Source organism: Lycorma delicatula, chromosome 3, assembly GCF_047948215.1.
Source record: "Lycorma delicatula isolate Av1 chromosome 3, ASM4794821v1, whole genome shotgun sequence".
Taxonomy (NCBI): domain Eukaryota; kingdom Metazoa; phylum Arthropoda; class Insecta; order Hemiptera; family Fulgoridae; genus Lycorma; species Lycorma delicatula.
In genome coordinates, this window is record NC_134457.1 from 72055031 (window position 1) to 72081252 (window position 26222).

At 31.2% G+C, this 26222-nt stretch overlaps 1 protein-coding gene across 2 annotated transcripts in view; it reads left to right on the plus strand.

Annotated features, from left to right (window-relative positions):
• Positions 1 to 20871, plus strand: part of LOC142321682 (WD repeat-containing protein 3) — a 61683-nt gene extending 40812 nt beyond the window's left edge. For both annotated transcript variants that reach the window (XM_075359965.1, XM_075359966.1), the window contains exons 10-15: positions 1718 to 1945; positions 4099 to 4368; positions 7037 to 7282; positions 11559 to 11728; positions 14602 to 14821; positions 20624 to 20871. In XM_075359965.1, coding sequence (XP_075216080.1) covers positions 1718 to 1945; positions 4099 to 4368; positions 7037 to 7282; positions 11559 to 11728; positions 14602 to 14821; positions 20624 to 20788 — 1299 coding nt within the window. In that variant the 3' untranslated portion in view covers positions 20789 to 20871. The remainder of the gene's footprint in view (positions 1 to 1717; positions 1946 to 4098; positions 4369 to 7036; positions 7283 to 11558; positions 11729 to 14601; positions 14822 to 20623) is intronic.
• The last annotated feature ends 5351 nt before the right edge of the window (positions 20872 to 26222 follow it).

A 26222-nucleotide genomic window follows, 5' to 3' on the forward strand; every position in this document is an offset into this window, starting at 1 on the left:
AGCACTCCAGATTACTGTTATTGTTATTCCCATCTTTGGCTGTAAAAAAATTTCTTATGTTTGCTGAAGCAGTAGCATTAATAGCACTTCTATGTTTAGCTGTTTTCACGTGGTCTTCAATATCACCCGTTCCTTTACGTGCAGCAAAATATTCTCCACTACATAGTGTGCAATAAACAAGTTTATTGTTACTGTCATTACACAATTTTAAAAATTTGTATTCCTGCTGCAGATTAACATTTAACACTCATTTTCTTTTGCCAATTGCTAAACGATGAGATAAAAAACGAATAGAGATAAAATGATCAAAAACGTGTAGACGAGTTACTTCACACACAAAAACAACATAAACATATTGCCCCTGTTGTGTTGCCGAACGACTAAGGAAAACATTGTGGCAAGACCAGTAGCCACGCCTCTGTCAAAATCGACATCAGCACTTGCTCCAAGGTCAGCTGAAAGATGAACGGCCATAAGAGAATGTTTAAAAATGTGATATTGAACATATAGGTTTAAAAAGGAAAAAAAATCCTCGCCAGTCATAAAATTCTCAAACCCTGGACATTTTTGAAACCCTGGAAGCACTAAAAAACCAGGACTGTTCAGGCTAATACGTGCCATTTCTAATATTAGTAAAAATCTCTGTGTGCTTTCTTTCCTTCTTAAAATTTTTCTAAAAAGAGTAAAAAAAGTGTTCATTAATCTTTAACAAGTTTCATCCAGAAAGCTTAATCAAATTTTCAAAATGTGATCTCTGAACCCATCTTGGGTAGCTCAAAAACAGCAGTTTAACATGTAAAAATTATGTGTACAACTTCTTAAGTTCAGGTATTTCATTAAATTTATCTTTCCTATAAATCCTGCTACATTAAAAGGAAATCCTCTTCATTAATTTGTAGTAATTTTCTATTGATTAACACTAAATATTGCTCTTACTATGAGGCGAATATAATTTTGATCACTATTGTGTTAGTTGTACTACATGTTAGTTTTTAGAACAAGACAGAATTGAATAAAAATACATTTAAAAACAATGTTATATAACCATTTAAAAATATATAATGACAAAATGTACATTTTTTACATTTTTTTAGTAATTAAAAAAGATAATTCATTTACACACAGGATTCAAACTATTTAAGCTTTCACTAATTCTATGAAAAATGTAACTATTCATGTATGATTTGAATGGTTGAAATGAAATAGACCTCACGTAATGTCAGTGGTTTTATAATTTCTTCATCCAGCTTATTGAATTGAGGTGACCTCATTTTTATAACCATGGGGACATCCAAGTTAGTTAAATATGTATTAGGAAGTAAAATCTTGAAGGAAGACAAATATTAATATGAATCAATTAAAAAACTGATGACAGAAAATATAGTAAATAATTTAAGTATTTCCACAAACTAGAATAGAACCAGAAGTTCAACAAAGTATCTGAAAATAAGCTCTTTAAAAAACTTTAAATATTCAAAATTTAAATGAAGATTGAAAAATCATATTTTTTTAATGTATTAATCATGCAGTTTAGTTTCAGTTTAATTTATTTAGATCATTGAAGGCAAGAAATTACTTTAATATCTTCAAATCATCTTTGTAGATAATTTAATTTTTCATTTAAACTATTTTCCATTTACGTTATTTGGAAAAATTGTAATTAGACCACCGGATGAAGAGGAACTTAATTTGTACATATTATTTTTTTTATCTGTAGACAGGAGTTGTGTCTGGAGGAGGTGATTCAACAGTAAAATTTTGGAAACTGGAACTAGTTCCAGATACAACCAGTGGTTCTAAAGCTAAAGTTTTATCATTATTACATACTAGAACCCTAAAAGTTGAAGAATCAGTTTTAGCTGTTAAGATTTCACCAAATTCTAAATTTGTTGCTGTTGCTCTGCTTGATACTACTGTAAAAATATTTTTCTTGGATACTTTCAAGGTAAATCTTTTAATTTTTTTATAATCTTCTCCCTTTACATTAACAGCAAATGGTTGATAGTCAAGGAGACTTACATATATTTACTTTGAATGTATGGCAAATATTTTCTTTGTACTATAATGGTTTAGGAATTTTTTTTTAAAAGTTACTACTGAACTAAAAAAATTACTATGCTTTCACAAGTCTAATGACACAATCAAGGAAAGATTTCATGCAAAAACGTCTGTTACTACTAAGTATATCTAACACTAGAGAAGAATATTCCTAAATATACTTGTATGTAGTTTAAATATTTATGGTAGTGAAACATATACAGTAAGAAAAACAGAAAAAAGTAGCATTCTTGAAATTTAAAATACATTGTTTAATATTAACAGAGCCAAAAAAGCAATCAGATATTTAATGATGGTATACTGTCTCTTTTCATAAACTATGAGATGCAATAATGGAAACAAAATTACAAAACACTTCACAAAACAAATAAAAATATATAAGTTTCAATACTTTAAATAAAGAAAACCTCTCAACATATGACTCACCAATACTTACCAAATGTTAGCACTTCACACCAAATATAGTTTTAATAATATAAAAGGGAAAAATAATTTTTTCCTCTATTGGAAGTACTATTTATTATAGTTAAAAAATATTTTGAGATAAAGAATAGAGGAAAATCTACCTCTAAGAAGCTCAGAGATTTAAATTATAATCACTGTTTTAAAAGAAGATTTCAAGACAAATCTTAGAAGTAAGAATCTGGCAGATTCTTACAGAAAAACTAGATCAGTTGGGTTAGTAAATTTTGCAAGGGATTTATAAGAAATAATTAATGATCGAGCATATAATAAATGAATTAAATAAAAAAATAGCATAAAACACTGGAACAGGCTAGTTCATCAAACCAGTCAAGAGATTAATAAAGGTAAAATTAAGAACAAGCAAACAATTATATCTAAATATTACATTTGAGATCCGATCACATGCATTGAAAAAACAAGCCCCATAAAGAAGTTTATAAAAAAGCACAAAGAATTAACCATCAGGTTAACTCTTAAAATTAAAAAAGAGGTTTTGTGTATTTGTGAGATGACCTCCACTGGCAGACTATTTATTATACCTCAGAATATTTTACTGAAGAAACAGTTTTTTACTGTTATAATGTTAATGAAAAGGAGTAAGGAAAAAACATTTCATTAGAAAATACAGCTGTAATTTTCCATTGCAATACTTTACCCTCTAAAATAAGTAAGGATTAATTAATTCTGTTATTAACCTTTTACAAACAACACTTTAATGTACATTATTGCAACAACCTAGTACAACAGTAATGTTTATTTTTCTAATTAATATTGTATTTCATTTTACAAAATTTCAATGGATTATGTGGAAGTTCTTTTTTAATAAATTTTATTGGAATATTTTTGAAAGTAACCAAATTAGAATTAACTAATAACTAATTCCATTTACCTACAATTATTAAGGTAATTTTGACATGATTTTGCCCAATATTATCAGGATTTTAATAAATTTAAGTAAGAAGTGCACATCTATTGATCACTATATTCTTCTGTAATGTATGGTAATGATTACATGTATTTCACAATATTTTCTTTCATTTTTTTGTTACTTGTAATTGTTGAAATTAATGTTACTGACATTTACATTAATCTCCAAAGGTTCCTCACCAGTTGGTTATATTAGGAATTTTGTATAATTCTGCTGCAGTCTTGCCAAGTTTAATGGATACAAAATCTTTAGAAAAATTATATTTTTCACAGAGCTACACTTATAGTTGATTGATAACGCAGACATAAGCAAAGATGTGCTATTTGTTATTAAAATGAGTGGAATTTGCCACTTCCTCAAACATTAACTCAAAAAAATTGTACAAACCTCTAGGACTGTAAATTTATACTACATTTAATTTTCACACACAAAAAAATTATAACTTTTTCGCTGAAACTGTAATCGAATGTTTAAAATATTGATTTTATTGTTTGAAAAATAAATTTATTTTTTCTTATTATTATTTTAAGAAATTACTAATATTTTTTCATTTTAATTATTAAGAATTTTGACTACTATTATAATATTATTTTGTAATTTTTTAATAACAGTAAAGTATTTTCTTTTTGTTTCTTTGTATTTTACAGTTTTTCCTTTCATTATATGGCCATAAGTTACCTGTGCTTTGTATGGATATATCATATGATTCAACTTTAATAGCGACTGGGAGTGCTGATCGTAATATAAAAATCTGGGGCCTTGATTTCGGTGACTGCCATAAATCTATATTTGCACATGATGATTCTGTCACTGGTTTATCATTCATTCCAAAGACACACTATTTTTTTACTTCTGGTAAAGATGGTTGTATAAAACAATGGGATGCTGATAATTTTGAGAAAATAGTAACAATTAAGGTATTTTTTATGAATCAAATTGAAATATATTAAATAAAAAATAAAGTTATTAAATACATATTACTAAGCATTATTTATATTTAATTAATGAAACTATTGTTTACAAATCCTTAATTGCATCATATTCCGTAATATTCAAGTAGCTTCATTTAAAATATTGAGATTTACATAGGTAAATGTATAAGAGGAAAAACATTAATTTTTAGAAGTAATTTAGATTTTACACTTTTTTTGTCTGTGTGAAATGAATTAACCTTTTCAGATCATGTAATCTTGGAACTGGTTATGTGCGGCGTCAGTTTTAAAACGCTGTTACAAAATCATTTTATATTGGATCTAAGTCGGTTATTTTTTTTTTATATTCTTAAAGGAATCAGTTTTAGTACACAATTTGAATGACATTTATACGATGTAAAGTGTTTTATTTAGACTAGAAAGAATATGACCATTTTTTTCTCAGAAATGTGCTTGTGTGTGTGTGACTTGTGTATTATAATTGCTATGAGGATTACGGATTTATTTATTATTTACAAAAATAGCTTATCTTACTAGCAACATATCGATGCATAGAAACACATAATAAATTATGATATACCGCACACAAAAAAAAAGAAGGAATTTGTGGTCATTCGTCACTTTTACTTGAGGTTTATAAATATCTTTTCTGACAAATGATATCGGTAAACATGTATCACACATCGATTCGTAATGAATAACAGTATACAGTAAAAATGGTTTTTGTCAATCTGAATAGCTTTTTGAGTGGTGGGGATTTTTATAAAACATAGTTTTCTGAATCTACTTTCACTTATATTAACATATGTTACTAACTGTGATTTATGACACGGGTTTTTCATCATATTTTGCCCAATTTTCAACCGATTTGCTTGAAAGTATTATTTTTTTAATCAGCAAACTATGTTTCATAAACACAGCAAAAAAAAAATAATTCTGCAATTAAATCATTGTAATTTTTGTACTGTTTCAATTTATTTGTTTTTACAGGCGTAAAAAATATCGGTTAAAAATAAAATAACGGTTTTTTGTCAGAATCTGTGAAATCTCTTTAATATACTGTAATTTTTTGAAATTTTTTTTATAAGAGGGTAGCATAAGACTATGAAGCAAATACCAACATATTTTCGTGGAACGCTAATCAACCGTGGATCATTGTGATTGGAAAAGGTTAAGTAAAAAACAACTTCCTTACTACTTTTTAATTACTTTTATGCAGGCTATTCAACATAAAAGAGGTCCCATTACTCAGTAGTTTATACATATGCATATTTTTTTTGTTAAAATGCGTATATTGGGGTGAGATGGATAAAATAATGTGAAGGATGTTGGTATGACTGGAATTGGAATGAGGAGGAATGTTTATTGCCTGCACATTTGAGTCTGCACATCTTGAGCATTGGCTTTTGAACAAGGTTGCATAATTGTGTATTGTTTGTTAAAATGCTGTTACACATTCTTCAACAATTAACTACACACACCCATAAAAAATGGGTGTCTCTCTCTCTCTCTCTCTCTCTCCTCTGTCTGTCTGTCTGTGTCTCTGTCTGTCTGTCTGTGTCTGTCTGTCTGTCTGTCTGTATTGCTGTATCCCCAACTGATGCTCCAACAGTTGAAACTCCCAAGTACAAACTTCTCCAAAATTGATAGATTCCTCAAAACTGAATTTTTCCCCTGGTGGTTTGTGCACTGATGTTGCTGTACATGGCTGCAATTCAGTTCGTAATATTTTGATATTGTTTTCTGCTGACAAGTGATTCAACTTAACATCAATATCGGATCTGACAAGCACAATGCTTCTATATTATTTATAAGGTCTTTCCAATACCATTCTCATTCCTTCAATCTTTAATCTTCTATCATCTACTTCCTTGTAAGTTTCCTGAATCACTAAAACATCCCATCCGGATTGTCTGCACCTTTCTGCCAGTATCACTTCTTTTTCTCGAGAAACAGTTCTTCAATCTTCATTGAAGTCATACAAAAATTTTGGTCTTGACAAAAACCAAAAGGTCTTGTAGTTTTTTCCAATGACTGAAGATTAGTCATTGGCACAAGGCCACCATTGCACAGGGTATGCCTGAATGCCACTTACATCTTGAGTGTAGTACAGCACCTCTGTGTGGAGGCTCCTTCAACATACCCCATCAAGTGCAATTAATATTTATAAAAAAAGATGAACATCAGAAATTTGACTAATGGTCAGCACAGCTTTAACTCACTACTCAGTAATAAGAGATGCTACTGCTTACAAGTTCTTGTAGCGCTTGTTTTTCTTCACATAGATTGTTATAAAAACATATCATTGCCTTGATAGATTCTCCCACCTACCATTTGTTGATGTGCTGTAATTATTTGTATTGACTTACCAACTCAAATATGTTTTGCAGTTAGTTGTATTAATTAATTTGATGTACAGATGCAATCGTTTTGATGTAATAATTCAATTTAGCTTCACCGTTACAGGAAATTTGAAAAGTATGGTGTCCATCTGTCAGCTGGGTATATTTTTATTTCATAATATCACTTTCAGAGCAGATATTCAACATTATATTTGTATGAAATTCTTATTCTGGTACTTATATTTTAATTTAAACAGTATCTATTTGTATTTATATTAAATATTTATCTTTCTTTTAAAATTTTATATTAGGGACATCATGGAGAAGCATGGAATGTGGCTGTATCACCCAGTGGCCAGTTTGTTGCCAGCTGTGGTCAAGATAGAGTTATCAGATTATATGAACGATCCTCTGAACCATTAGTCCTTGAAGATGAACGTGAACAAGAAAGAGAAGAAGAAGAAGATGCTGCTTTAGCCACTGGACCTGAAACAAGTGTCCCTGGGCATTCTGATCTTAAACTTTCTTCTCGCAAAACTGTAACAGCTGAAAAAGCTGTAAGTTTTTAAATTATCTATGGTTGTATAAAATTTTTTTCAAAAATTTACATACATATATATCTTGTATAACTCAAAAATGATTAGCCATAGGATGTGGAAATTTTGAATATAGGACTGTTGTAACATCTAGATGTGCACTTCCCCTTTTTTGGGTCCAAAAAAGGCCAAAATCTAAAAAAAAAATTGGATTTGGACTCTTTTTAACTGCAGTAATAAGCCCTCATTGAGAGCTTTTCAATGACATATCACAAGTGGTATTTATTAACAGTGGTTCCATAGTTATAGCCAAATAAAATTTTAATTAATGAAATATTTGGATCTTAGAAGGGGAAGGCACATCGGTTCAAATCCGACTGTATACATTTTTTTCTTTTTTAATTTAAATATATTGATTTATTAATAATTATTATTAACCTCTGATTGTAAAAAAAGTTTTACATTAAATAATAATTCAATAATAAATAAAAAAATAATATGAAAAAGATCAGAAGTTATTAATGAAATAAAATTTTATGTACTTTTCATTTTAATTCAAAATTTTTACAGAGGTTAATAATTATTAGTAAATCAGTATATTTAAATTAAAAAATATAATATATATGTATATGAACTCATAACGATTTCATATACATATTCAACCAACAACGATTGTTAACGTCTATATGCCTACAAGCGCCCATGATGATGATGAGGTAGAGTATGTATACGAAGAGATTGATGAAGCAATTAAACACGTAAAAGGAGATGAAAATTTAATAATAGTTGGAGATTGGAATGCAAGCATTAGAAAAGGCAAGGAAGGAGATATAGTGGGTGAATACGGGCTGGGCAAAAGGAATGAAAGAGGGGACCGACTTATAGAGTTTTGCACGAAGTATAATTTAGTAATTGCCAACACCCAATTTAAAAATCATAATAGAAGAATATACACTTGGTAAAAGCCAGGAGATACTGCTAGGTATCAGATAGATTATATCATGGTTAAGCAAAGACTTAGAAATCAACTCGTTGACTGCAAAACTTACCCTGGAGCAGACATTGATAGCGACCATAATTTGGTGATAATGAAATGTAGATTGGGGTTTAAAAACCTGAAGAAAAGGTGTCAGATAAATCGGTGGAATTTAGAGAAGCTTGAGGAAAAGGAGGTTAAGAAGATTTTTGAGGAGGACATCGCAAGAGGTCTGAGTAAAAAAGATAAGGTAGAAAATGTAGAAGAAGAATGGGAGAATGTTAAAAAGGAAATTCTTAAATCAGCAGAAGCAAACTTAGGCGGAATAAAGAGAACTAGTAGAAAACCTTGGGTTTCAGACGATATATTGCAGCTGATGGATGAACGTAGAAAATATAAGAATGCTAGTGATGAAGAAAGTAAAAGGAACTATCGGCAATTAAGAAATGCTATAAACAGGAAGTGCAAACTGGCGAAAGAAGAGTGGATTAAAGAAAAGTGTTCAGAAGTGGAAAGAGAAATGAACATTGGTAAAATAGACGGAGCATACAGGAAAGTTAAGGAAAATTTTGGGGTACATAAATTAAAATTTAACAATGTGTTAAACAAAGATGGTACACCGATATATAATACGAAAGGTAAAGTCGATAGATGGGTGGAATATATTGAAGAGTTATACGGAGGAAATGAATTAGAAAATGGTGTTATAGAGGAAGAAGAGGAAGTTGAGGAGGATGAAATGGGAGAAACAATACTGAGATCTGAATTTAAGAGAGCATTAAAAGATTTAAATGGCAGAAAGGCTCCTGGAATAGACGGAATACCTGTAGAATTACTGCTCAGTGCAGGTGAGGAAGCGATTGATAGATTATACAAACTGGTGTGTAATATTTATGAAAAAGGGGAATTTCCATCAGACTTCAAAAAAAGTGTTATAGTCATGATACCAAAGAAAGCAGGAGCAGATAAATGTGAAGAATACAGAACAATTAGTTTAACTAGTCATGCATCAAAAATCTTAACTAGAATTCTATACAAGAGAATTGAGAGGAGAGTGGAATAAATGTTAGGAGAAGACTAATTTGGTTTCAGGAAAAGTATAGGGACAAGGGAAGCAATTTTAGGCCTCAGATTAATAGTAGAAGGAAGATTAAAGAAAAACAAACCAACATACTTGGCGTTTATATAGACCGAGAAAAGGCATTCGATAACGTAGACTGGAATAAAATGTTCAGCATTTAAAAAAAATTAGGGTTCAAATACAGAGATAGAAGAACAATTGCTAACATGTACAGGAACCAAACAGCAACAGTAATAATTGAAGAACATAAGAAAGAAGCCGTAATAAGAAAGGGAGTCCGACAAGGATGTTCCCTATCTCCGTTACTTTTTAATCTTTTCATCGAACTAACAGTTAATGATGTTAAAGAACAATTTAGATTCGGAGTAACAGTACAAGGTGAAAAGATAAAGATGCTACGATATGTTGATGATATCGTAATTCTAGCCGAGAGTAAAAAGGATTTAGAAGAAACAATGATCGGCATAGATGAAGTCCTACGCAAGAACTATCGCATGAAAATAAACAAGAACAAAACAAAAGTAATGAAATGTAGTAGAAATAACAAAGATGGACCACGGAATGTGAAAATAGGAGGAGAAAAGATTATGGAGGTAGACGAATTTTGTTATTTGGGAAGTAGAATTACTAAAGATGGACGAAGCAGGACCGATATAAAATGCCGAATAGCACAAGCGAAATGAGCCTTCAGTAAGAAATATAATTTGTTTACATCAAAAATTAATTTAAATGTCAGGAAAAGATTTTTGAAAGTATATGTTTGGAGTGTGCTTTATATGGAAGTGAAACTTGGACAATCGGAGTATCTGAGAAGAAAGGATTAGAAGCTTTTGAAATGTGGTGCTATAGGAGAATGTTAAAAATCAGATGGGTGGATAAAGTGACAAATGAAGAGTTATTGCGGCAAATAGATGAAGAAAGAAGCATTTGGAAAAATGTAGTTAAAAGAAGAGACAGACTTATAGGCCACATACTAAGGCATCCTGGAATAGTCAGTCGCTTTAATATTGGAAGGACAGGTAGAAGGAAAAAATTGTGTAGGCAGGCCACGTTTGGAATATGTAAAACAAATTGTTAGTGATGTAGGATGTAGAGGGTATACTGAAATGAAACGACTAGCACTAGATAGGGAATCTTGGAGAGCTGCATCAAACCAGTCAAATGACTGAAGACAAAAAAAAAAAATTAAATCAGATTCGAACTGATGTGTCCATGGGGTTACAGATCCGACACGTTCTCACTTACACCACATAACTACTTGAGCAACGTGAAACAAAATTAATATATAAACTACTATAAAATGCTGATACAGATACCACAAAAAAATGTGATGCATGTGGTGTCCATCACAATGCAATTGTGTGACTGTCCATTTTATTAAAAAACTGGAGGATCATATCTCATTTTCAAATTAAATGTAATTAATAGGCGTACAAGGAAGTACATGTTCTCCACATCATGTGTCCATATCAGATTTTTCTTATTGATTTTAGTTGTAATATAAAACAATCCTGTGTATTGTTGATTAAAAAAAAAATAATTATGTATATAATTTTTTTTATTAATCTTAATATTTTATATTTGTTTATGATCGATAAATACAAAACATATTTCGATGATTAATGTTAACCCATAACTTTTTTTTGTTTACAAACATTTTTTAAATTATTAAAGGATTTATAATGGCATCATGTATGTTAAAGAGATGTTGACAAACTTTAAAAAAATTAAATTAAAATATTTTTCATTCAGTTATTATATATATTTTTTAAATAAGTTTATACACATACTGAATTATACAGGAGTATGCAAGGTATATACAGGAGTGATTATTTCTTTAGACATTTTAATGCTGTTAATATGTCAGAATGGTGAAATAATTATTTGAAAAATAATGTGAATTTAATAACAATAATATACTGTATATATAATTTTATTTATTTAGATTTGGAGTTCAAGGTTTGAGACTTAAAAATATTACTTACATGAGAAACATTTGTAAGTTGATGTAGTAATACTAAAAATAATTATTATTTAATTAAAGGATAATAATAATTATATTATTTAAATTATTTTCTTTATTTAAATTTAAAATTATTAATAATTAATTGTTATTGATAAGTTTATGAAGTGTAATTCTTTTCTGAAATGTTATAGTAAAAGACTTTTGGATTTGACTGAACTATTGTCAATCATTATTATTTGAAAAAATGTCATTGAACAGTCTCATTTTTTTTCAGGCTGAGTTGTTAATAGAATGTCTTGAAGTAGGTGGTGAGTATCTTATTGGTCTTAAAGAAACCCAGAAAATTAATAGACCTGCACCTCCAGTACCAGCAATAATGACTGCCTTCAATGCTACAACACCTGATGAATACCTTCTTCAAGTGTTACTTCGTATTAGAACAAGGTGAAATAAAATACATTATTCTGCTACATTAAAAATTCTCAATTTTACCCTTTAAAAATTAATAGAAGAACTAAACTAATTAAACTAAAATGAAACTAATTAAAACTATTAAAACTAAACTAATTAATAGCAATAAACAAGTGTAACAGCCTAAATCCGTATGTAATTGTATTCTAGTTATAAACTTCACTGTTTATAACTCAAGAAAAATCTTATTTAATTAAGAAATAATAATAGAAATAAATTAGTTTTCAGGAATTCAGCCTTTTATATTGATGACTTGACATTTATTTAATATTTTTATTAAATTTCAAAGAAAGTAGTATATCATCTTTTTAGTATCTTTTTCAGTAAGATTCTCAGTTACAGATTGTCTCACATTCAAAAATATTATCCCAGTTTTTAACAGGTTTTGGCTGCTTCATATCCTCCCAAGCTTTTACAAACCAGTAAATTGTACTTTTTAAATTCTAAAAACTGTCTTTATTTTTTTTAAATCGTACAACAGATGATTCTACAGCTGCTGCAAGTATTTCCATTTGAAATATTCCTGTACATTTATCAAGATACTGAATGGATGGTATGTATAACATCGATAGGTTAGAAAACAGCATAAATATTCTCACTAATCAAGTTAACTTCATCTGGATTAGTCAGAATATTATCCAAAATCAAGAGCATCCTCATATGATATTTGTTTTTTCTGAAAATTGTTTCACATTCTGAACAAAAAGCTTAAGTTTGTTAACCCAGATTTTATTTGAATAAGCCAAAACTATTCATTTTTCTTTGCTTCATTTGTGCTGACCTTTTTTTCTAGAAACAAGAGTTTTGGTTGGCATAATTTTATAATTTAAATATAGATTAATATTTAACTTTTTTCATTCCTAATGTGTAGATTGCAGTCTGTTCAACTAGTAAACAATAAGTAACCCTTCCCATGGCCCAGTAAGATGAGGATGATGTGTATGAAATGTAAATAGGTGTATACTTGTACAGAATCAGGCCAACCATTTCTGAGACATGTGGTTAATTGAACCTCAACTAACAGAGTTCACCAGTATCCAATGTCAAGTATTCAAATCTGTACAAAGGCAACTATCTTTTACTAGGATTTGAACCTCAGAACCTTTGATTTGAAAATCAGCTGTTTAACAGCTGATTGGTAACAACACGGTAACCACTACACCAGCCCAGAAGGATAATATTAAAAAGATAACTTGTAATTATATAAAAATCTTTATAAATTAAGTCTTTAAAAAAAATAATACAATATGAGTCACACTACTAACTGCATGTAAGTGCTGGGTTTCAAGTTTTCATCAACTATTTTTTACACCCCTACATTTTTCCTTTCAACAATCAAGCAAATCCTGTCTGAGGATCTGAGGGTGTTATCTTGTTCTTGTTTTTTCTTTAATCTGTTTATCTTAATTTTGTTCTTTCGTAAAACTGTATATCTATATTCAATTATCTAATACTTATTATAATTTGTTTTCTTAGTATTTTATATTGTGATTTAACTTTTCCTATTTTCCTGTGTTATTCCAGTTTGTTTGTTAATTTATTTTCTCTGTTGTTTAGTTTATATATTGTAAAGTCATTGCTTTTGGGTGCTAATAACAAACCTTTGTTGTGTACAAAAAAAACCAAAACAGTCAGCATTTTAAAGCTTTGGCTGGTAGAATTGGAGACGATACCTTCATCTCATTTGGTTAAATGAAAAAAATAAAGCACATGTTTACATTAATTCTTCCCAATGACGTGTATAAAAATTCTTTTTTCTATTTCTGTTTTATTTCTTTTCCAGTTCCCTTCAGTCACATGATGTATAAATCACTAAAATTTATCCTCCCCTATTCAGCTATTTAATAGCTTCTGATTTTTCTTCTGTGGATAGTATACATGTTCCTTTCTTGGTCACTATGATATTAATGATAAAAACTTGTACCATATATTAACTTGAACTAAAGATTTATAAACAGTAAGAGTTTGACTGTATGGAACAGTATAACATGTAAACTGATGGGTTTGGTGGTGCACTGACAATAACTGTTGCGATAGTCTGCTATGGAAGTTGCTGCATCAGACTTATAATTTAGCAGTAGCCAGCATTTGATCATTTAATCAGTACAGTTAAAAGTCTTTCTCATTCCTAGATCATATAAAAATACTTTTTTTGAATTCCAACTTGTATTTAGTGTTGTATTAGATTTGGCTCAGATAATACAGAACAGATAATTGAGGCTCTGATAATCAGAGTTTTTCTACAAATCTGAAAAAGAGCATGATTTTAATTTTTAAAGCAGATTTTGAATCTAAACTGCAATGTTACGCATTAAAAATGTAATTAGAATTATATTATTATTTCTCAACCTTTTTTTATAAAAATTATTTTGTCCATATTCTTTCGTTTTCTGTTTAGCCTTCAGAACCACCGTAAGGTATTACTTCAGAGGATGAATGAGGATGATATGTATGCATGTAAATGAAGTGTAGTCTTGTACAGTCTCAGGTCAACCATTCCTGAAATGTGTGGTTAATTGAAATTCAACCACCAAAGAACACTGGTATCCACGATCTAGAATTCAGATTTTATCTATATCCTTGTCCATGCTTTTTTGAACGCAACTGTCATATTTACTAGATATTTAATATATGAACTGCTTTCATTGAAATCACAAATAAGGAAATATCACACAGCTTCCCTTAATTCTAAAGGCTTAATATTGCATTAAACAAATTTAAATGTTGTGAGATTTTTTTTTTAAGAATTGTATTTATGATTTTTTGAGTAAATAAATCAATTCAATTATTATAAATACATAATTAAATTACTATAACTGTTTCTTAATTTATTTTGTGGTTTGTAGTGAATTAGAAGAAGTATTATTATTCCTTCCATTTACAAGTGTATGTGATCTACTAACTCGGCTGTCGCCACTCTTTCATACACAACATGTTGATGTTGTATGCAGAATTCTGGTATTCCTTGTTAGAATTCACCGCCAGTCAATAATTGGAAATCAAACACTGTTATCAGTTATTCAGAAACTGTATGCACTTGCTCGTGGTAGCATTACAGAGATTAGAGTAAGTAACTAGGTGTGGTGTATATATATATATATACACACACATTTATTTAAACATTGTATGTATGTATATTTATGATGAAAATATTAATTTATCACTTAAATCATTTATTTTTTATTTTTTCAGACACTTATGATACAGTATTTAAATTTTCTAGATGTGTTACATTTTTCATTACCTTTGTATGTGCCAATGTTCTCTTAAAAATGAAGAAACACTTGGCTGATCTAAATTTTTTTATTGAAGAATTGGGATAGTTTTATATATAAACTAGCTGCAGAGGCATGCCCTCTACAGCTTGGTCCTCAGAGCAGGTTGCCCTGGCGAGTGACATCGCAAAATGGGATTATTCGGTGTCCAAAACTGATTACCTCATGTGTAAAATTTTTTTTTTTAATGGTGAAAATTGATATAACTGAAGTTAAATTAGAAATAACTCTAGAAATTGATACTAACGAATCAGGATTTTCCACTAGTGATCTGTGTATTCCGGTGCCTTCTTGGTTATACTTCATTATTTTATGAAGAAAAACAATCACATAAATTAAAAAAATATATATAATATAATGTAACAAGTATACACCTGACCACCTTGAGACATGTACTAACAAATTGGGATTTTCTGCTAGTGATCAGTACATTTTGGTGCTAAGCTAAGAGGGATGGACACACACAGACAAACAGACACGCATACAAATGCCCTTTAGTAGGGTAGGATATATCATCTTATTAGATGACCTCTTATAACTCTTATTAGACAAGTATTAAATATAAACAGCGAGACTTATTTTAACAGCATAATTTTTTCATATTATATTTTGAGTTTCTATATAACCACATTATGTAAAAGATCTGGTTTTTGGAATGAAATTTCAAAAAGATAGATTTTAGTTTGGTATTTCATTCATTAAAATTGAGTAAACTGTTCTCAAGTTATCATCTGTATAATAGTAAATATTGTACCATGATTTTTGGAAGTAGATGAAAGAGATAGTTTTTCATAGGAATTAAATCAGTGTATTAAATAATTTATTTAAAGAGAAAGTTTATTTACCCATTTAACCATTTCCCTTCACAATTATCCGCGGTTGATTAGCGCTCTGCGAAAATATGTTGGTATCTGCTTCATAGTCTTATGCTACCTCTTGTGAAAAGAATTTCAAAAAATTACAGTATATTAAAGAGATTTAACAGATTCTGACAAAAAAGAACCGTTACGATTGGATATTTTTTATGCCTGTAACAACAAAACAATTGAAACAGTACAAAAATTACGATAATTTAATTGCAGAATTTTTTTTGCGCATTTCTACCTCATTTTTTATTAGCGAAATTTTTTTTTTGCTTTGTGTTTATGAAACATAGTTTGCTGATTTTAAAAATAATACTTTCAAGCAAATCGGTTGAACATTGGGCAAAATATGATGAAAAACCCATGTCATAAATCACAGATTAGTAACATATGTTAGTATAAGTGAAAGTAGATTCAGAAAACTACGTTTTATAAAAATCCCCACCACTCAAAAGGCTATTCAGATTGACAAAAAACCATTTTTACTGTATACAGTTATTCATTACGAATCGATGTGTGTTACATGTTTACCGATATCATTTGTCAGAGAAGATATTTATAGACCTCAAGAAAAAGTGACATATTTATGACCACAAATCCTTCTTTTTTTTTGTGTGCCGTATATCATAATTTATTATGTGTTTCTATACATCAATATGTTGCTAGTAAGATAAGCTATTTTTGTAAATAATAAATAAATCCGTAATCCTCATAGCAATTATAATACACAAGTCACACACACAAGCACATTTCTGAGAAAAAATGGTCATATTCTTTCTAATCTAAATAAAACATTTTACATCGTATAAACGTCATTCAAATTGTGTACTAAAACTGATTCCTTTGTGAATATAAAAAAAAAATAACCGACTTAGATCCCATATAAAATTATTTTGTAACAGCGTTTTAAAACTGAAGCTGCACATAACCAGTTCCAAGGCTACATGATCTGAAAAGCTTAAAGAGAATTTTTACTTCAGTGTTTTATGTATATTTACATTTTGTAACTGTTTTAAATATATTATTAAGAATACTTGCCGAAAGCAGAACTTACTATTTTAGTATGTTTCCAGACATCAAAAAGGATCAGTTGTCTTGGACAGCCGTTTGTTGTAATTTTACTCTCCGAAGGGGATAAACTTAACCCCTTCGGAGAGAAGTTGAGCGTGCAAAGATAGGGTAAAACATTCCAGGCCTGGATAAGAAAACAACATTTTTCTGGGTGTACTTTGATTTATTTATCAACACAGTCACCACTGAAATTTACATACTTAGCCCATCATTCCACAAGAGCACTTATGCCAGTTCCATACATCAATTTATCAAACTCCTTAAAATAACCATCTGTATGGCAGTAATAACTTCATTATTGGTCAAAAGTCTCTTCCCTCCAATCTATTCTTTTAGGTTAGGAAACAAGCGATTGTCACTAGGAGCCAGATCAGGTGAATGTAGATGGTGTTGCAGCAATTTGAACCATATTTGTTGATTTTTGCCATTACAATGAAGTGTGAGCTGGAGCATTGCCTTGATGGAAAAGCATTTTTTTCTGCAAAATGTGATTTATTTTTCCCTAATTTCATCATTGAGATGCTGCAATAGGGTCACATAATATTCACCATTTATGTTTCACCCTTTTTAAGATACCATGTGCATCCAAAAAAACAGTTGCCATAATTTATTTGTGCAAAAAGTCATCTTCAGTTTTTTGGAGCAAATTGACTTTTTTCAACCCATTGTTTTGACTGCTGCTTTGTCTTGGAAGTGTAGTGATGAATCCAAGTCTCATCAACCATCACAAATTGATGTAAAAATTCCTCTGGTTTGCGCGAAAGTGCTCTGAGACAATCGTTTTAAATATTTTTTTGGCCAGGTGTGAGCAAATGCAGCACCCACCTAGCGCTCAGCTTCTTCATGCCCAAACGTTCATGCAAAATATTGCGCACACATTCTGTTGACGTGCTTACAGATTTTGCTAACTTGTTCACTGTCACTTGTTGATCTGCCAAAACAATTTTATATACTTTTTGTTTAATTTTTGGCATAGTCACTTCAGAAGGGCTTCCATTGCATGGTTAATCACTAGTGCGTGTTCAACCCATTTTAAACTCTGCGTTTAACTGTTGCATTTGATAGAGTTGAGTTTCCCAAAATCAAATTAAGCTCTTCTTTAATTTCCTTTGAACTTAAGCCTTTCAGAAAAAAGTATTTAATCAATGAACAAATTTCCAGGTTTTGCCATTTTTTCAAAAAACACCCTAACTCTCCTTTTTGACCGGCTGTAAATACTGTTCTAATTGATTCAGCAACTTTAAACTCTTATAGTAACCTAATGAAGAATGGAATCATGTGATGTCATTGAGAAATCAAGTGTATTAATACCATCTCTGTGTGAGACCCAGAACTCCTCGCCCCTACCCACGTATTTGATCAACCTAGAAAGGCTGTCATTTAACTCACACCTTTATAAAAATGAACGAATGATTTCTAGTTACAATAAATCTTGCTACTTAGTAGGACTTAAGTCTGTTCATATGCTTGTTGTTAAAAATATATTTTATTCAATTTTCAGGTTATTTTTGTGTATTTCGTTCTTTTTGTTTTGATGTAATAGAAAATTATTATATATTTTAAATATATAACTTGGTTACTTATTACATTAAGGTTTATATAAAGTGTACTTCTTTTAAAGCTCTTAAAGACTTCTCTACTAACACTTTGTAGATTTGGTTTAATTATATTATAATGCATGAGTAAAAAAAAAGTTATAAATGTACTCTCCATAATCCACTTATTGGTATTGGTAAGTATTGGTATATATATACAATACCAAATATATATATATTAATATTACATATTAATTATTCTTATTATGAATTACTAGCTGTAATTAATTTTAATTACAATAGGAATATTATATAATTTACAACAGTAAAATCACTATTGGTTTGTGAAGAAAAACGTTTATTCTCCTTGCATAAAAATAAACTTTGAAACATAGCCTTATTGCATGCATCTTAGAAGAAGAAAAATAGAAAATTACATTAGTAATTTATATTTAGTTTTTATGTTGATTGATGAATTTGATGTAGGAAAATCCATTTATTTCACCTTGAAATGCTTGGTTCATTTCAGATCATTGTAATATCCTAAATAAACTAATCTGTTTGGTCCTGTTCTAAATAATAGCCATCTAATCTAAGCATTTCCTCTGTGAGCTGAGTCTCATTTCTGTACCCTCTACCTTCCTTATTACTTCTTTGAATTGGTACTAAATGAATTATAGCCACCTTGACTCCATAGTAGGTCAGTAGATAGTCCATCTAGGTCAATAGATAGCTGTATTTTTATTGGTGCTCAGTGATAGTGATAGTGAACTTTGGTTGGGAGTTACATAAAGTCAGAACTCCAAATATATATAATGACTTATAAACATACGAGGTGTGGCTATTAAATAACAATACTAATGCTGTAAAGCATTATATTTTAAATTAATACATATTTATTATCTCCTTCAATGTACACCCCTCCTCTACCCATACAGCACTCCATGAAATTTTCCATTGTTCAAAACAGTACTGGAAGACTTCTGTGAGCTCTTTCATGACGCGTGCCACTATTTCTTTCACAGCTTCAACAGTCTGAAATCTTGTTCCTTTTAATGCAGATTTGACCTCGGAAAACATATAAAAGTCATATGTTGCCAAATCAGATGAATAAGGCGGATGGTCTAACACTGGGATGTTATACTTCGCTCAAAACGTCTTGACAGATAATGCAGTGTGAGCCAGTGTGTTGTCCTGATGAAGAACCTGTGACTTGTTCTTTTACAATTTGGGTCATTTTTTCTTATTTTTTCACGGAGTTTAGCAAGGACCTCAAGGTAGTAAGTAATATTGATTAATAGTTTTACCTTCAGGAACCCAGTGAAGGTACACAAACCCATGAATATAAAAATAAAACAATCATCATCGCTTTGAATTTTGATTTGCTCATTCAAGCTTTTCTCGGCCATCTTGGAAACACTTAAATCACTCAAAAACCCATGCACGTAATAAAAATTCATTGCCATATACTTTTTTTTTTATAAAAGATAAGTTTCAGTAGCGGTTTTTCCAAGTTTCATATGAAATTTCATGACAATTCTTTGTTCTAATAAAACACCTATTTTTTCAGCAAAACAAAAAAATAGATGTTATCCAAACGTAGGCCACGACCAGACTAATATGTCTACATAAACTGTAGTGATAACAACCGAAAGAGAAAGCTTCATGCTACACACCTGTCAGTCATATGAATTTGGCACATACGCAGTTCTTCTGTAGCAGCATTAGTCTCATTTAATAGCCACACCTTGTTGTTATATTTTTAACACATACATTGTAACTAAATCACACTAGGCTTAGGTATCTAAACATGATCCTCATATTTCTCCTAAAATTTTATCTATCTAAAAATAATCTTTTAATACTGAGGAAATCTTTTAATACTTTTATTACAGTTTTAGAGATTTTTATAAATATCTCTACAATGGATCTTATACCATATACTTTAACTCCTATTTATGATTGATGCTGTCTGTCATTATTTACAGATTAAAATTCATTAATTATTGATCATAGAATTACAACCTTTATTTATAGGATAAAATAATAGATAACTTATGGTACTGTGTGTGATACATCCTGAATCAATAATCTGTTTGCTATTTACTGCATTTTTTTTAATAGGACAGAATGGGAGTCAATTTATATGGTCTTATGTTTCTTCAAAGAGAACAAGAAGAAAAAGAAGGTATACAGTTTTTTATTGATGCAACGCAGCAGAGAAAAGAAAAACAAAGAAAGAAAAGACAAAGAGAAAGAGCTGCTAAAAGAGCTATTCTTAGTATTTGAAAATATATATTTAATTTTATATAATTATGTCTGTATATTTTTGTACAATAAAATTTTTTGTTATAAGATTAATATATATTTAACTGTTGTTTAATATCATTCTTTATTTATTTGTTTTTTCCTCAGAAATGAATTCAATTTTTTTTAAAAACGTGTATATTATAATTTTTAATAATATATTACATCAGTAATCACAAAAATTGCCCACTTAGTAGACTTTTTTTAGTTAATCGTAAGTAAAGATAAAAAATCAATCCTGTATTGTTAATTGGTCCACATGAAATTACTGAGACATCAATTGATGCATCTATATATCTGAGAGTAAATCATTTTGTGTTTTTCATCATTTTTTTGTTCCTGTTCTAGTAAGCGGGTACCATGGTTTTTTTTTTTTTTAAATTAAACAAATAACCCGATACATTTTTTTGTTTATTAATAACCAAATTAACCTTCAAAACATAATTTTTATTAAACTAACCCTTATGTAGTAAAAACTCTTCTTTTTTTCAATATATTTATTAGAAATAAACATAATGTTACTTATTCACATGTCTTTACCATCTAAATAAATTGTTGTCTTTAGTATTTTCTTGCCACAAAAATTCACTTCCGACATGGAATCTTATTCTTTAAGACTTTGATGATTGGCGACTCCATGGCCCTAGCCTCTGCAGCTTTTTTTCCCACTACATACATAGCTGCAGAACACTATATAGATGCACTACACCAAGAACACTACATAAATTACAACACACACCATTACACAACAACATCTTATGAAATGTAACTGTAACCCAAGGTGAAAAAACTATCATGCCAGTGGGTGAATGGTTCTATGTAGCGAGTCTCAATGTCCTCTGAGCACCTGGGTGAACCCAGTTGTATTTAGCTCTAGCTCCAGTATGCATGCGCTCTGATGGAGTGATCCATTATGTCGCTGGGTACTCGTGGGATCAAAATTACTGGGCCACAAAAAACTCATTTAGTGGTTGGTGGTCCATCTGAAAAAACCACCAATTTTAGTCTTGTGAAGTGGCCTCACTCAGCATTGTCTGACAAAGTTTAAACATAGTTCTGAACAAAGTGTCAGTTTAAATGATGACAAATCAAGTCTCCAATATAAGAACATCAGCTTTGTAGTTCTTCAAAATAAACAGGAAGGTAGCTGGTTCCCTGAAGAACAACAGGAAATTGCAAGACAGATCGATTCTGATTGAAACATATAATGATGAGCAGAGTGAATGCAAGCCAAGGGATAATTTTTTGCCATGACCTTGTGGATATAGACATTACAGAAATTACTGATGAGCTTTATCCCCAAGAAGTTGTACATGTTAAGTTAATTAATGAAACAGCAGAGTGGAATGGAAGAACTAACAACTCTAATATAAATATAATATAATATAATAGCAGGACATTCATCCTTCCAGTACCACCAGAAAAAATAAAAGTCGGTTACCTGTCAGTTCGAATATGACCTTTCATTCATCCTTTTTTATTATTATTATTCCTACATCGCTGATGTAGGAAATATCAAGTATATATAGTCTCTCTACAACATCTTGTCTGACAACTGAGATATGTGCTAAGAAAGGTCACAGTGACACTATCTGCCAAGAAGATGAAAAAGCAGTTGATCACATGCAGCTCGCTCCTGAGATTGCCCAAAAAATTTTATGAAGCAGAAACTATCTTTCCCAGCCATACAAAGAGAATATAAAAAGATACAAAACTCTCTAACCTGGTTAAACCAGATGTTTCTTTTGCTGCTGCTACATCAAGTAAAGCCAACAGTGTGGATCCTGCAATTTAGCTGGAAAAGCTTGTTCAGATGTTATCTGATCAGGTTGCTTCCCTTACTACAACTATTTCTGAATTGACAAAGATGAATAAGAAGTCTGTATTGGCAGCTAGTGAAACTAACACTAGTGGGATCCCTCAAAGTTCCTGCCCCCAAAGTTTAACCTGTAGGGACAGAAGTAAATACAGCTGGCGGTAAGCCACCTAATAAAGTCCCTGTTAAGGGAGGCCACACAACCATCTCTTCTGGAATGTCATCTGCGACTTCCCACTTTTCAAAATGTTCCCCTCCATCACTTTATATACTGAAGGATATTGTTGAGGAACCATCTGACCCCAGGCATCAGAGTTTTCTTAAAATCAAAAATTCTAAAAAACAAAAACCGGATTACCTACAACTATTTCTGTATATATTTATCTGTATCTATAACTCTTGTTATTTATGAGCATTATTCAGTGGAACATTAAGAGGTCTTCAGTCTCGCATTGAAGATGTTAGTGTTGATGTGTGCACATGAACCACATTAATAATGTGCTTTTAATAAATTCATTTACTACAAGATGTGGTAACACTTGGAGATTATTTCTGTGAGAAGTACAATTGTCTCATGGATAGTAGAGACTTGTATTTTTTTTTTTTGGCGGAGTTGCTATTTTCACGTGGAATGAGATGTTGGCGACAAGGGTACTAGTTGCCCTCATTCCTGCTGTTGCTGTAAAAATCTCTGTTCTCTTTAAATTGCATATCTGCAATTTTTATCTCTCACTGAACTCAGTTCAATGCTCTAAACATATCAAATCACTTCACCCAGTTCCATTGCCATCGTTAATAGCAGGAGACTTTAATGCCCACCATATATTTTGGGGCTCGTCTTTCTGTTCCTTTTGAGGAAACAGATAAACAGAGCGAGACAAGTCGTAGACCTTTGCGTACTGAATGATGGCTCATACACATTCATGTCCTTATCATCTGGTACACAGTCCAACATTGACCTCTCCTTATGCTCCCCGAGTTTACTCCCTCGTCTTAATGGTCTGTTTGTAACAAACAGCAGTGTCCACGGGCCAATTATTATTGCTTTTGTTACTGACCATGAGGTGAGCAAAAGGCTATGAAGATGACTTGTTGAAAAGGCTGATTGGAACGATTACATAAAGCCTTCCCACCACAGTATGTCAATGGTGTAGACATATCCTTGATCAATTTACCTCTTTTACCCCTATGACACATGAGAATGCTAATAGATATATTCCACAAACATCTGGAAACCTTAGATGTATTCCTTAGTGGAATAATGACTGCCAAAATGCTATTAGGAAACAATGACAAGAAATCACAATTTAATGACAACAACAATGATAATTTAATCACAGGCCTACAAATGAGCAATTACATTTGTGCCGTAAGGCTAGAGCAGTGTGCCTTCAGGTATTCTTGGACATTAAGAGGAAGTCATGGATGAAATACGTGGACACACATATTACTCTTATGTCTACTATGTGGAAGAAACTTCATGCAGTTTGCAGATCACTGAAACAGTCCATTCTCGGACTCATTCATGAAAGAGAACTCCTTTCATCATCTGCAATGGCAGCTACATTAGCGGATTCTCCCTGATCGGTGTCTCATTTCATCATGTAGTAACAAATTTCAGAGGTACAAGATACAGATTGAAGTATTATCGTAAAACATAGGTGATTTGGTCAGTGAATTAAACGCTATATTTTCATTCAATAAGTTGTCACACCCACTTAAAAACTCACGTGACACCTCCGCTGGACCTGACAACATTCGTCTCAGTATGCTTTCACCATCCCAATTCAGCGCTACAAGATCTATTTTATATTTATAAATGTTTATTCTCCTAACAGGTTTTCCAACCGTTCTGGTCAGAAGTCATTGTTGTACCAGTACTTAAACCTGGTAAAGACAAAGCAAGCCTCTGCTCAAGCTTCTGCCCTATCTCCTTGACAAGCGTTTTTTGCAGTGATAGAGAGAATGGTGAACTGCAGGCTTATATGGTACTTAGAGAGACATGACCTTTTATCTCCAACAGTGTGGTTTCCACCAAGGACAATCTTCCATTGACCATTTAGTGTTATTGGAAGCAGCTATTCAAAACCCTTTCCTACTCCGCCAGTGCCTTGTTGCTATCTTACTTGATATTAGGAAGGCATACGATACAGCCCGGTGACCTGGTATTCTAAACACCTTAAAGAATGGGGAATTAAGGGCAGTATGCTTGCTTTTATTAGGGGTTTCTTAGATGACCGAACTTTCCATGTTTGTGTTGGGAATTTTTTATCAGGTAGAATCACCTTTGAGATTGGAGTGCCTCAAGGAAGTGTATTTAAATGCATCTTGTTTGCTATAGCCATCAACAGAGAACAGAGTTACTGAATGTGTCGCATCTACAAAAACTTGCACAAAACACTATATCTCGCCCAGAATTTTGATTCAAGGTTACCCTTTTTCATCTGAGAAAACAAAATGTAGAGCCTTCTCTTGCCTACACTTTTATTTCACAAGTCTTTCTCAACAGAGAGCAGATTGCCATCTCTCCTGATATTAAGTTTCTAGGTGTATTTTTTTATAGCCGTCTTACGTGGATCAAACAACTAGAAACAAAATGTTCAAAACATCTAAATATGCTGCGTGTCCTGAGCAAACACAATTAGGGAACTGCTCGGTCAAGTATGTTGCATTTGTATTATTCCTTAGTTCGTTCCCATTTAGATTATGGTTGTGTCGCCTACTGTTCAGCGCATCATACCATGTTTAAAATGCTGGATGCTGTATATCATACTTTCCTCTGTCTTGCTACAGGTGCCTTTAGATGAAGCATACTTGTTGACTGCGGTGAGCCATCACTTTGGAATAGATGGGACCAGCTTTTAGCATCTTATATTCCCCATCTTAAAGCACACCCAAATTTTAATGCAGTCCTTGCATATCCCATTTACTTAGGATGAGAACCATCCATGTTATACAGCACCTATGGGTATTCATACCCAGTGTTTACTACACCTTTTAAATTGTAACACTCTATTTTTCTGATTTATCCATGTTCACATCTATGGACGATCAACCCTATAGAATTTAATTTTGACCTTACCACAGACAATAAAAAATCAACAGCTCCTCTTGTCTTTTAGCAAATGTTTTACAATTTTCTCGTAAAGACAAATCCCAGACGCAGTAGTATACACAGATGGGTGGTATGAACAGAATAATACTGTAGGATGCATATTTGTAAATGACAGAATCTATATGTTTGGTCTACCTGGTATTACAATTGTCTTTAGTGCTGAACTATACACTATACACTATACAGATGGGTGGTATGAACAGAATAATACTGTAGGATGCATATTTGTAAATGACAGAATCTATATGTTTGGTCTACCTGGTATTACAATTGTCTTTAGTGCTGAACTATACACTATCAGTAAGGCTTTGAATACTACTAACCCAAAACACTGTCATATCCTTATTTGTAGTGACTCACATAGTGCACTCCAAGCTTTAGAAGATTTATACTTTTGACATCCTATTGTCACCAAAATCTGTAATGTAATAGCCAAGTTGAACCATTGCTACACACAAGTGTGTTTCCTCTGGATTCCTACCCAT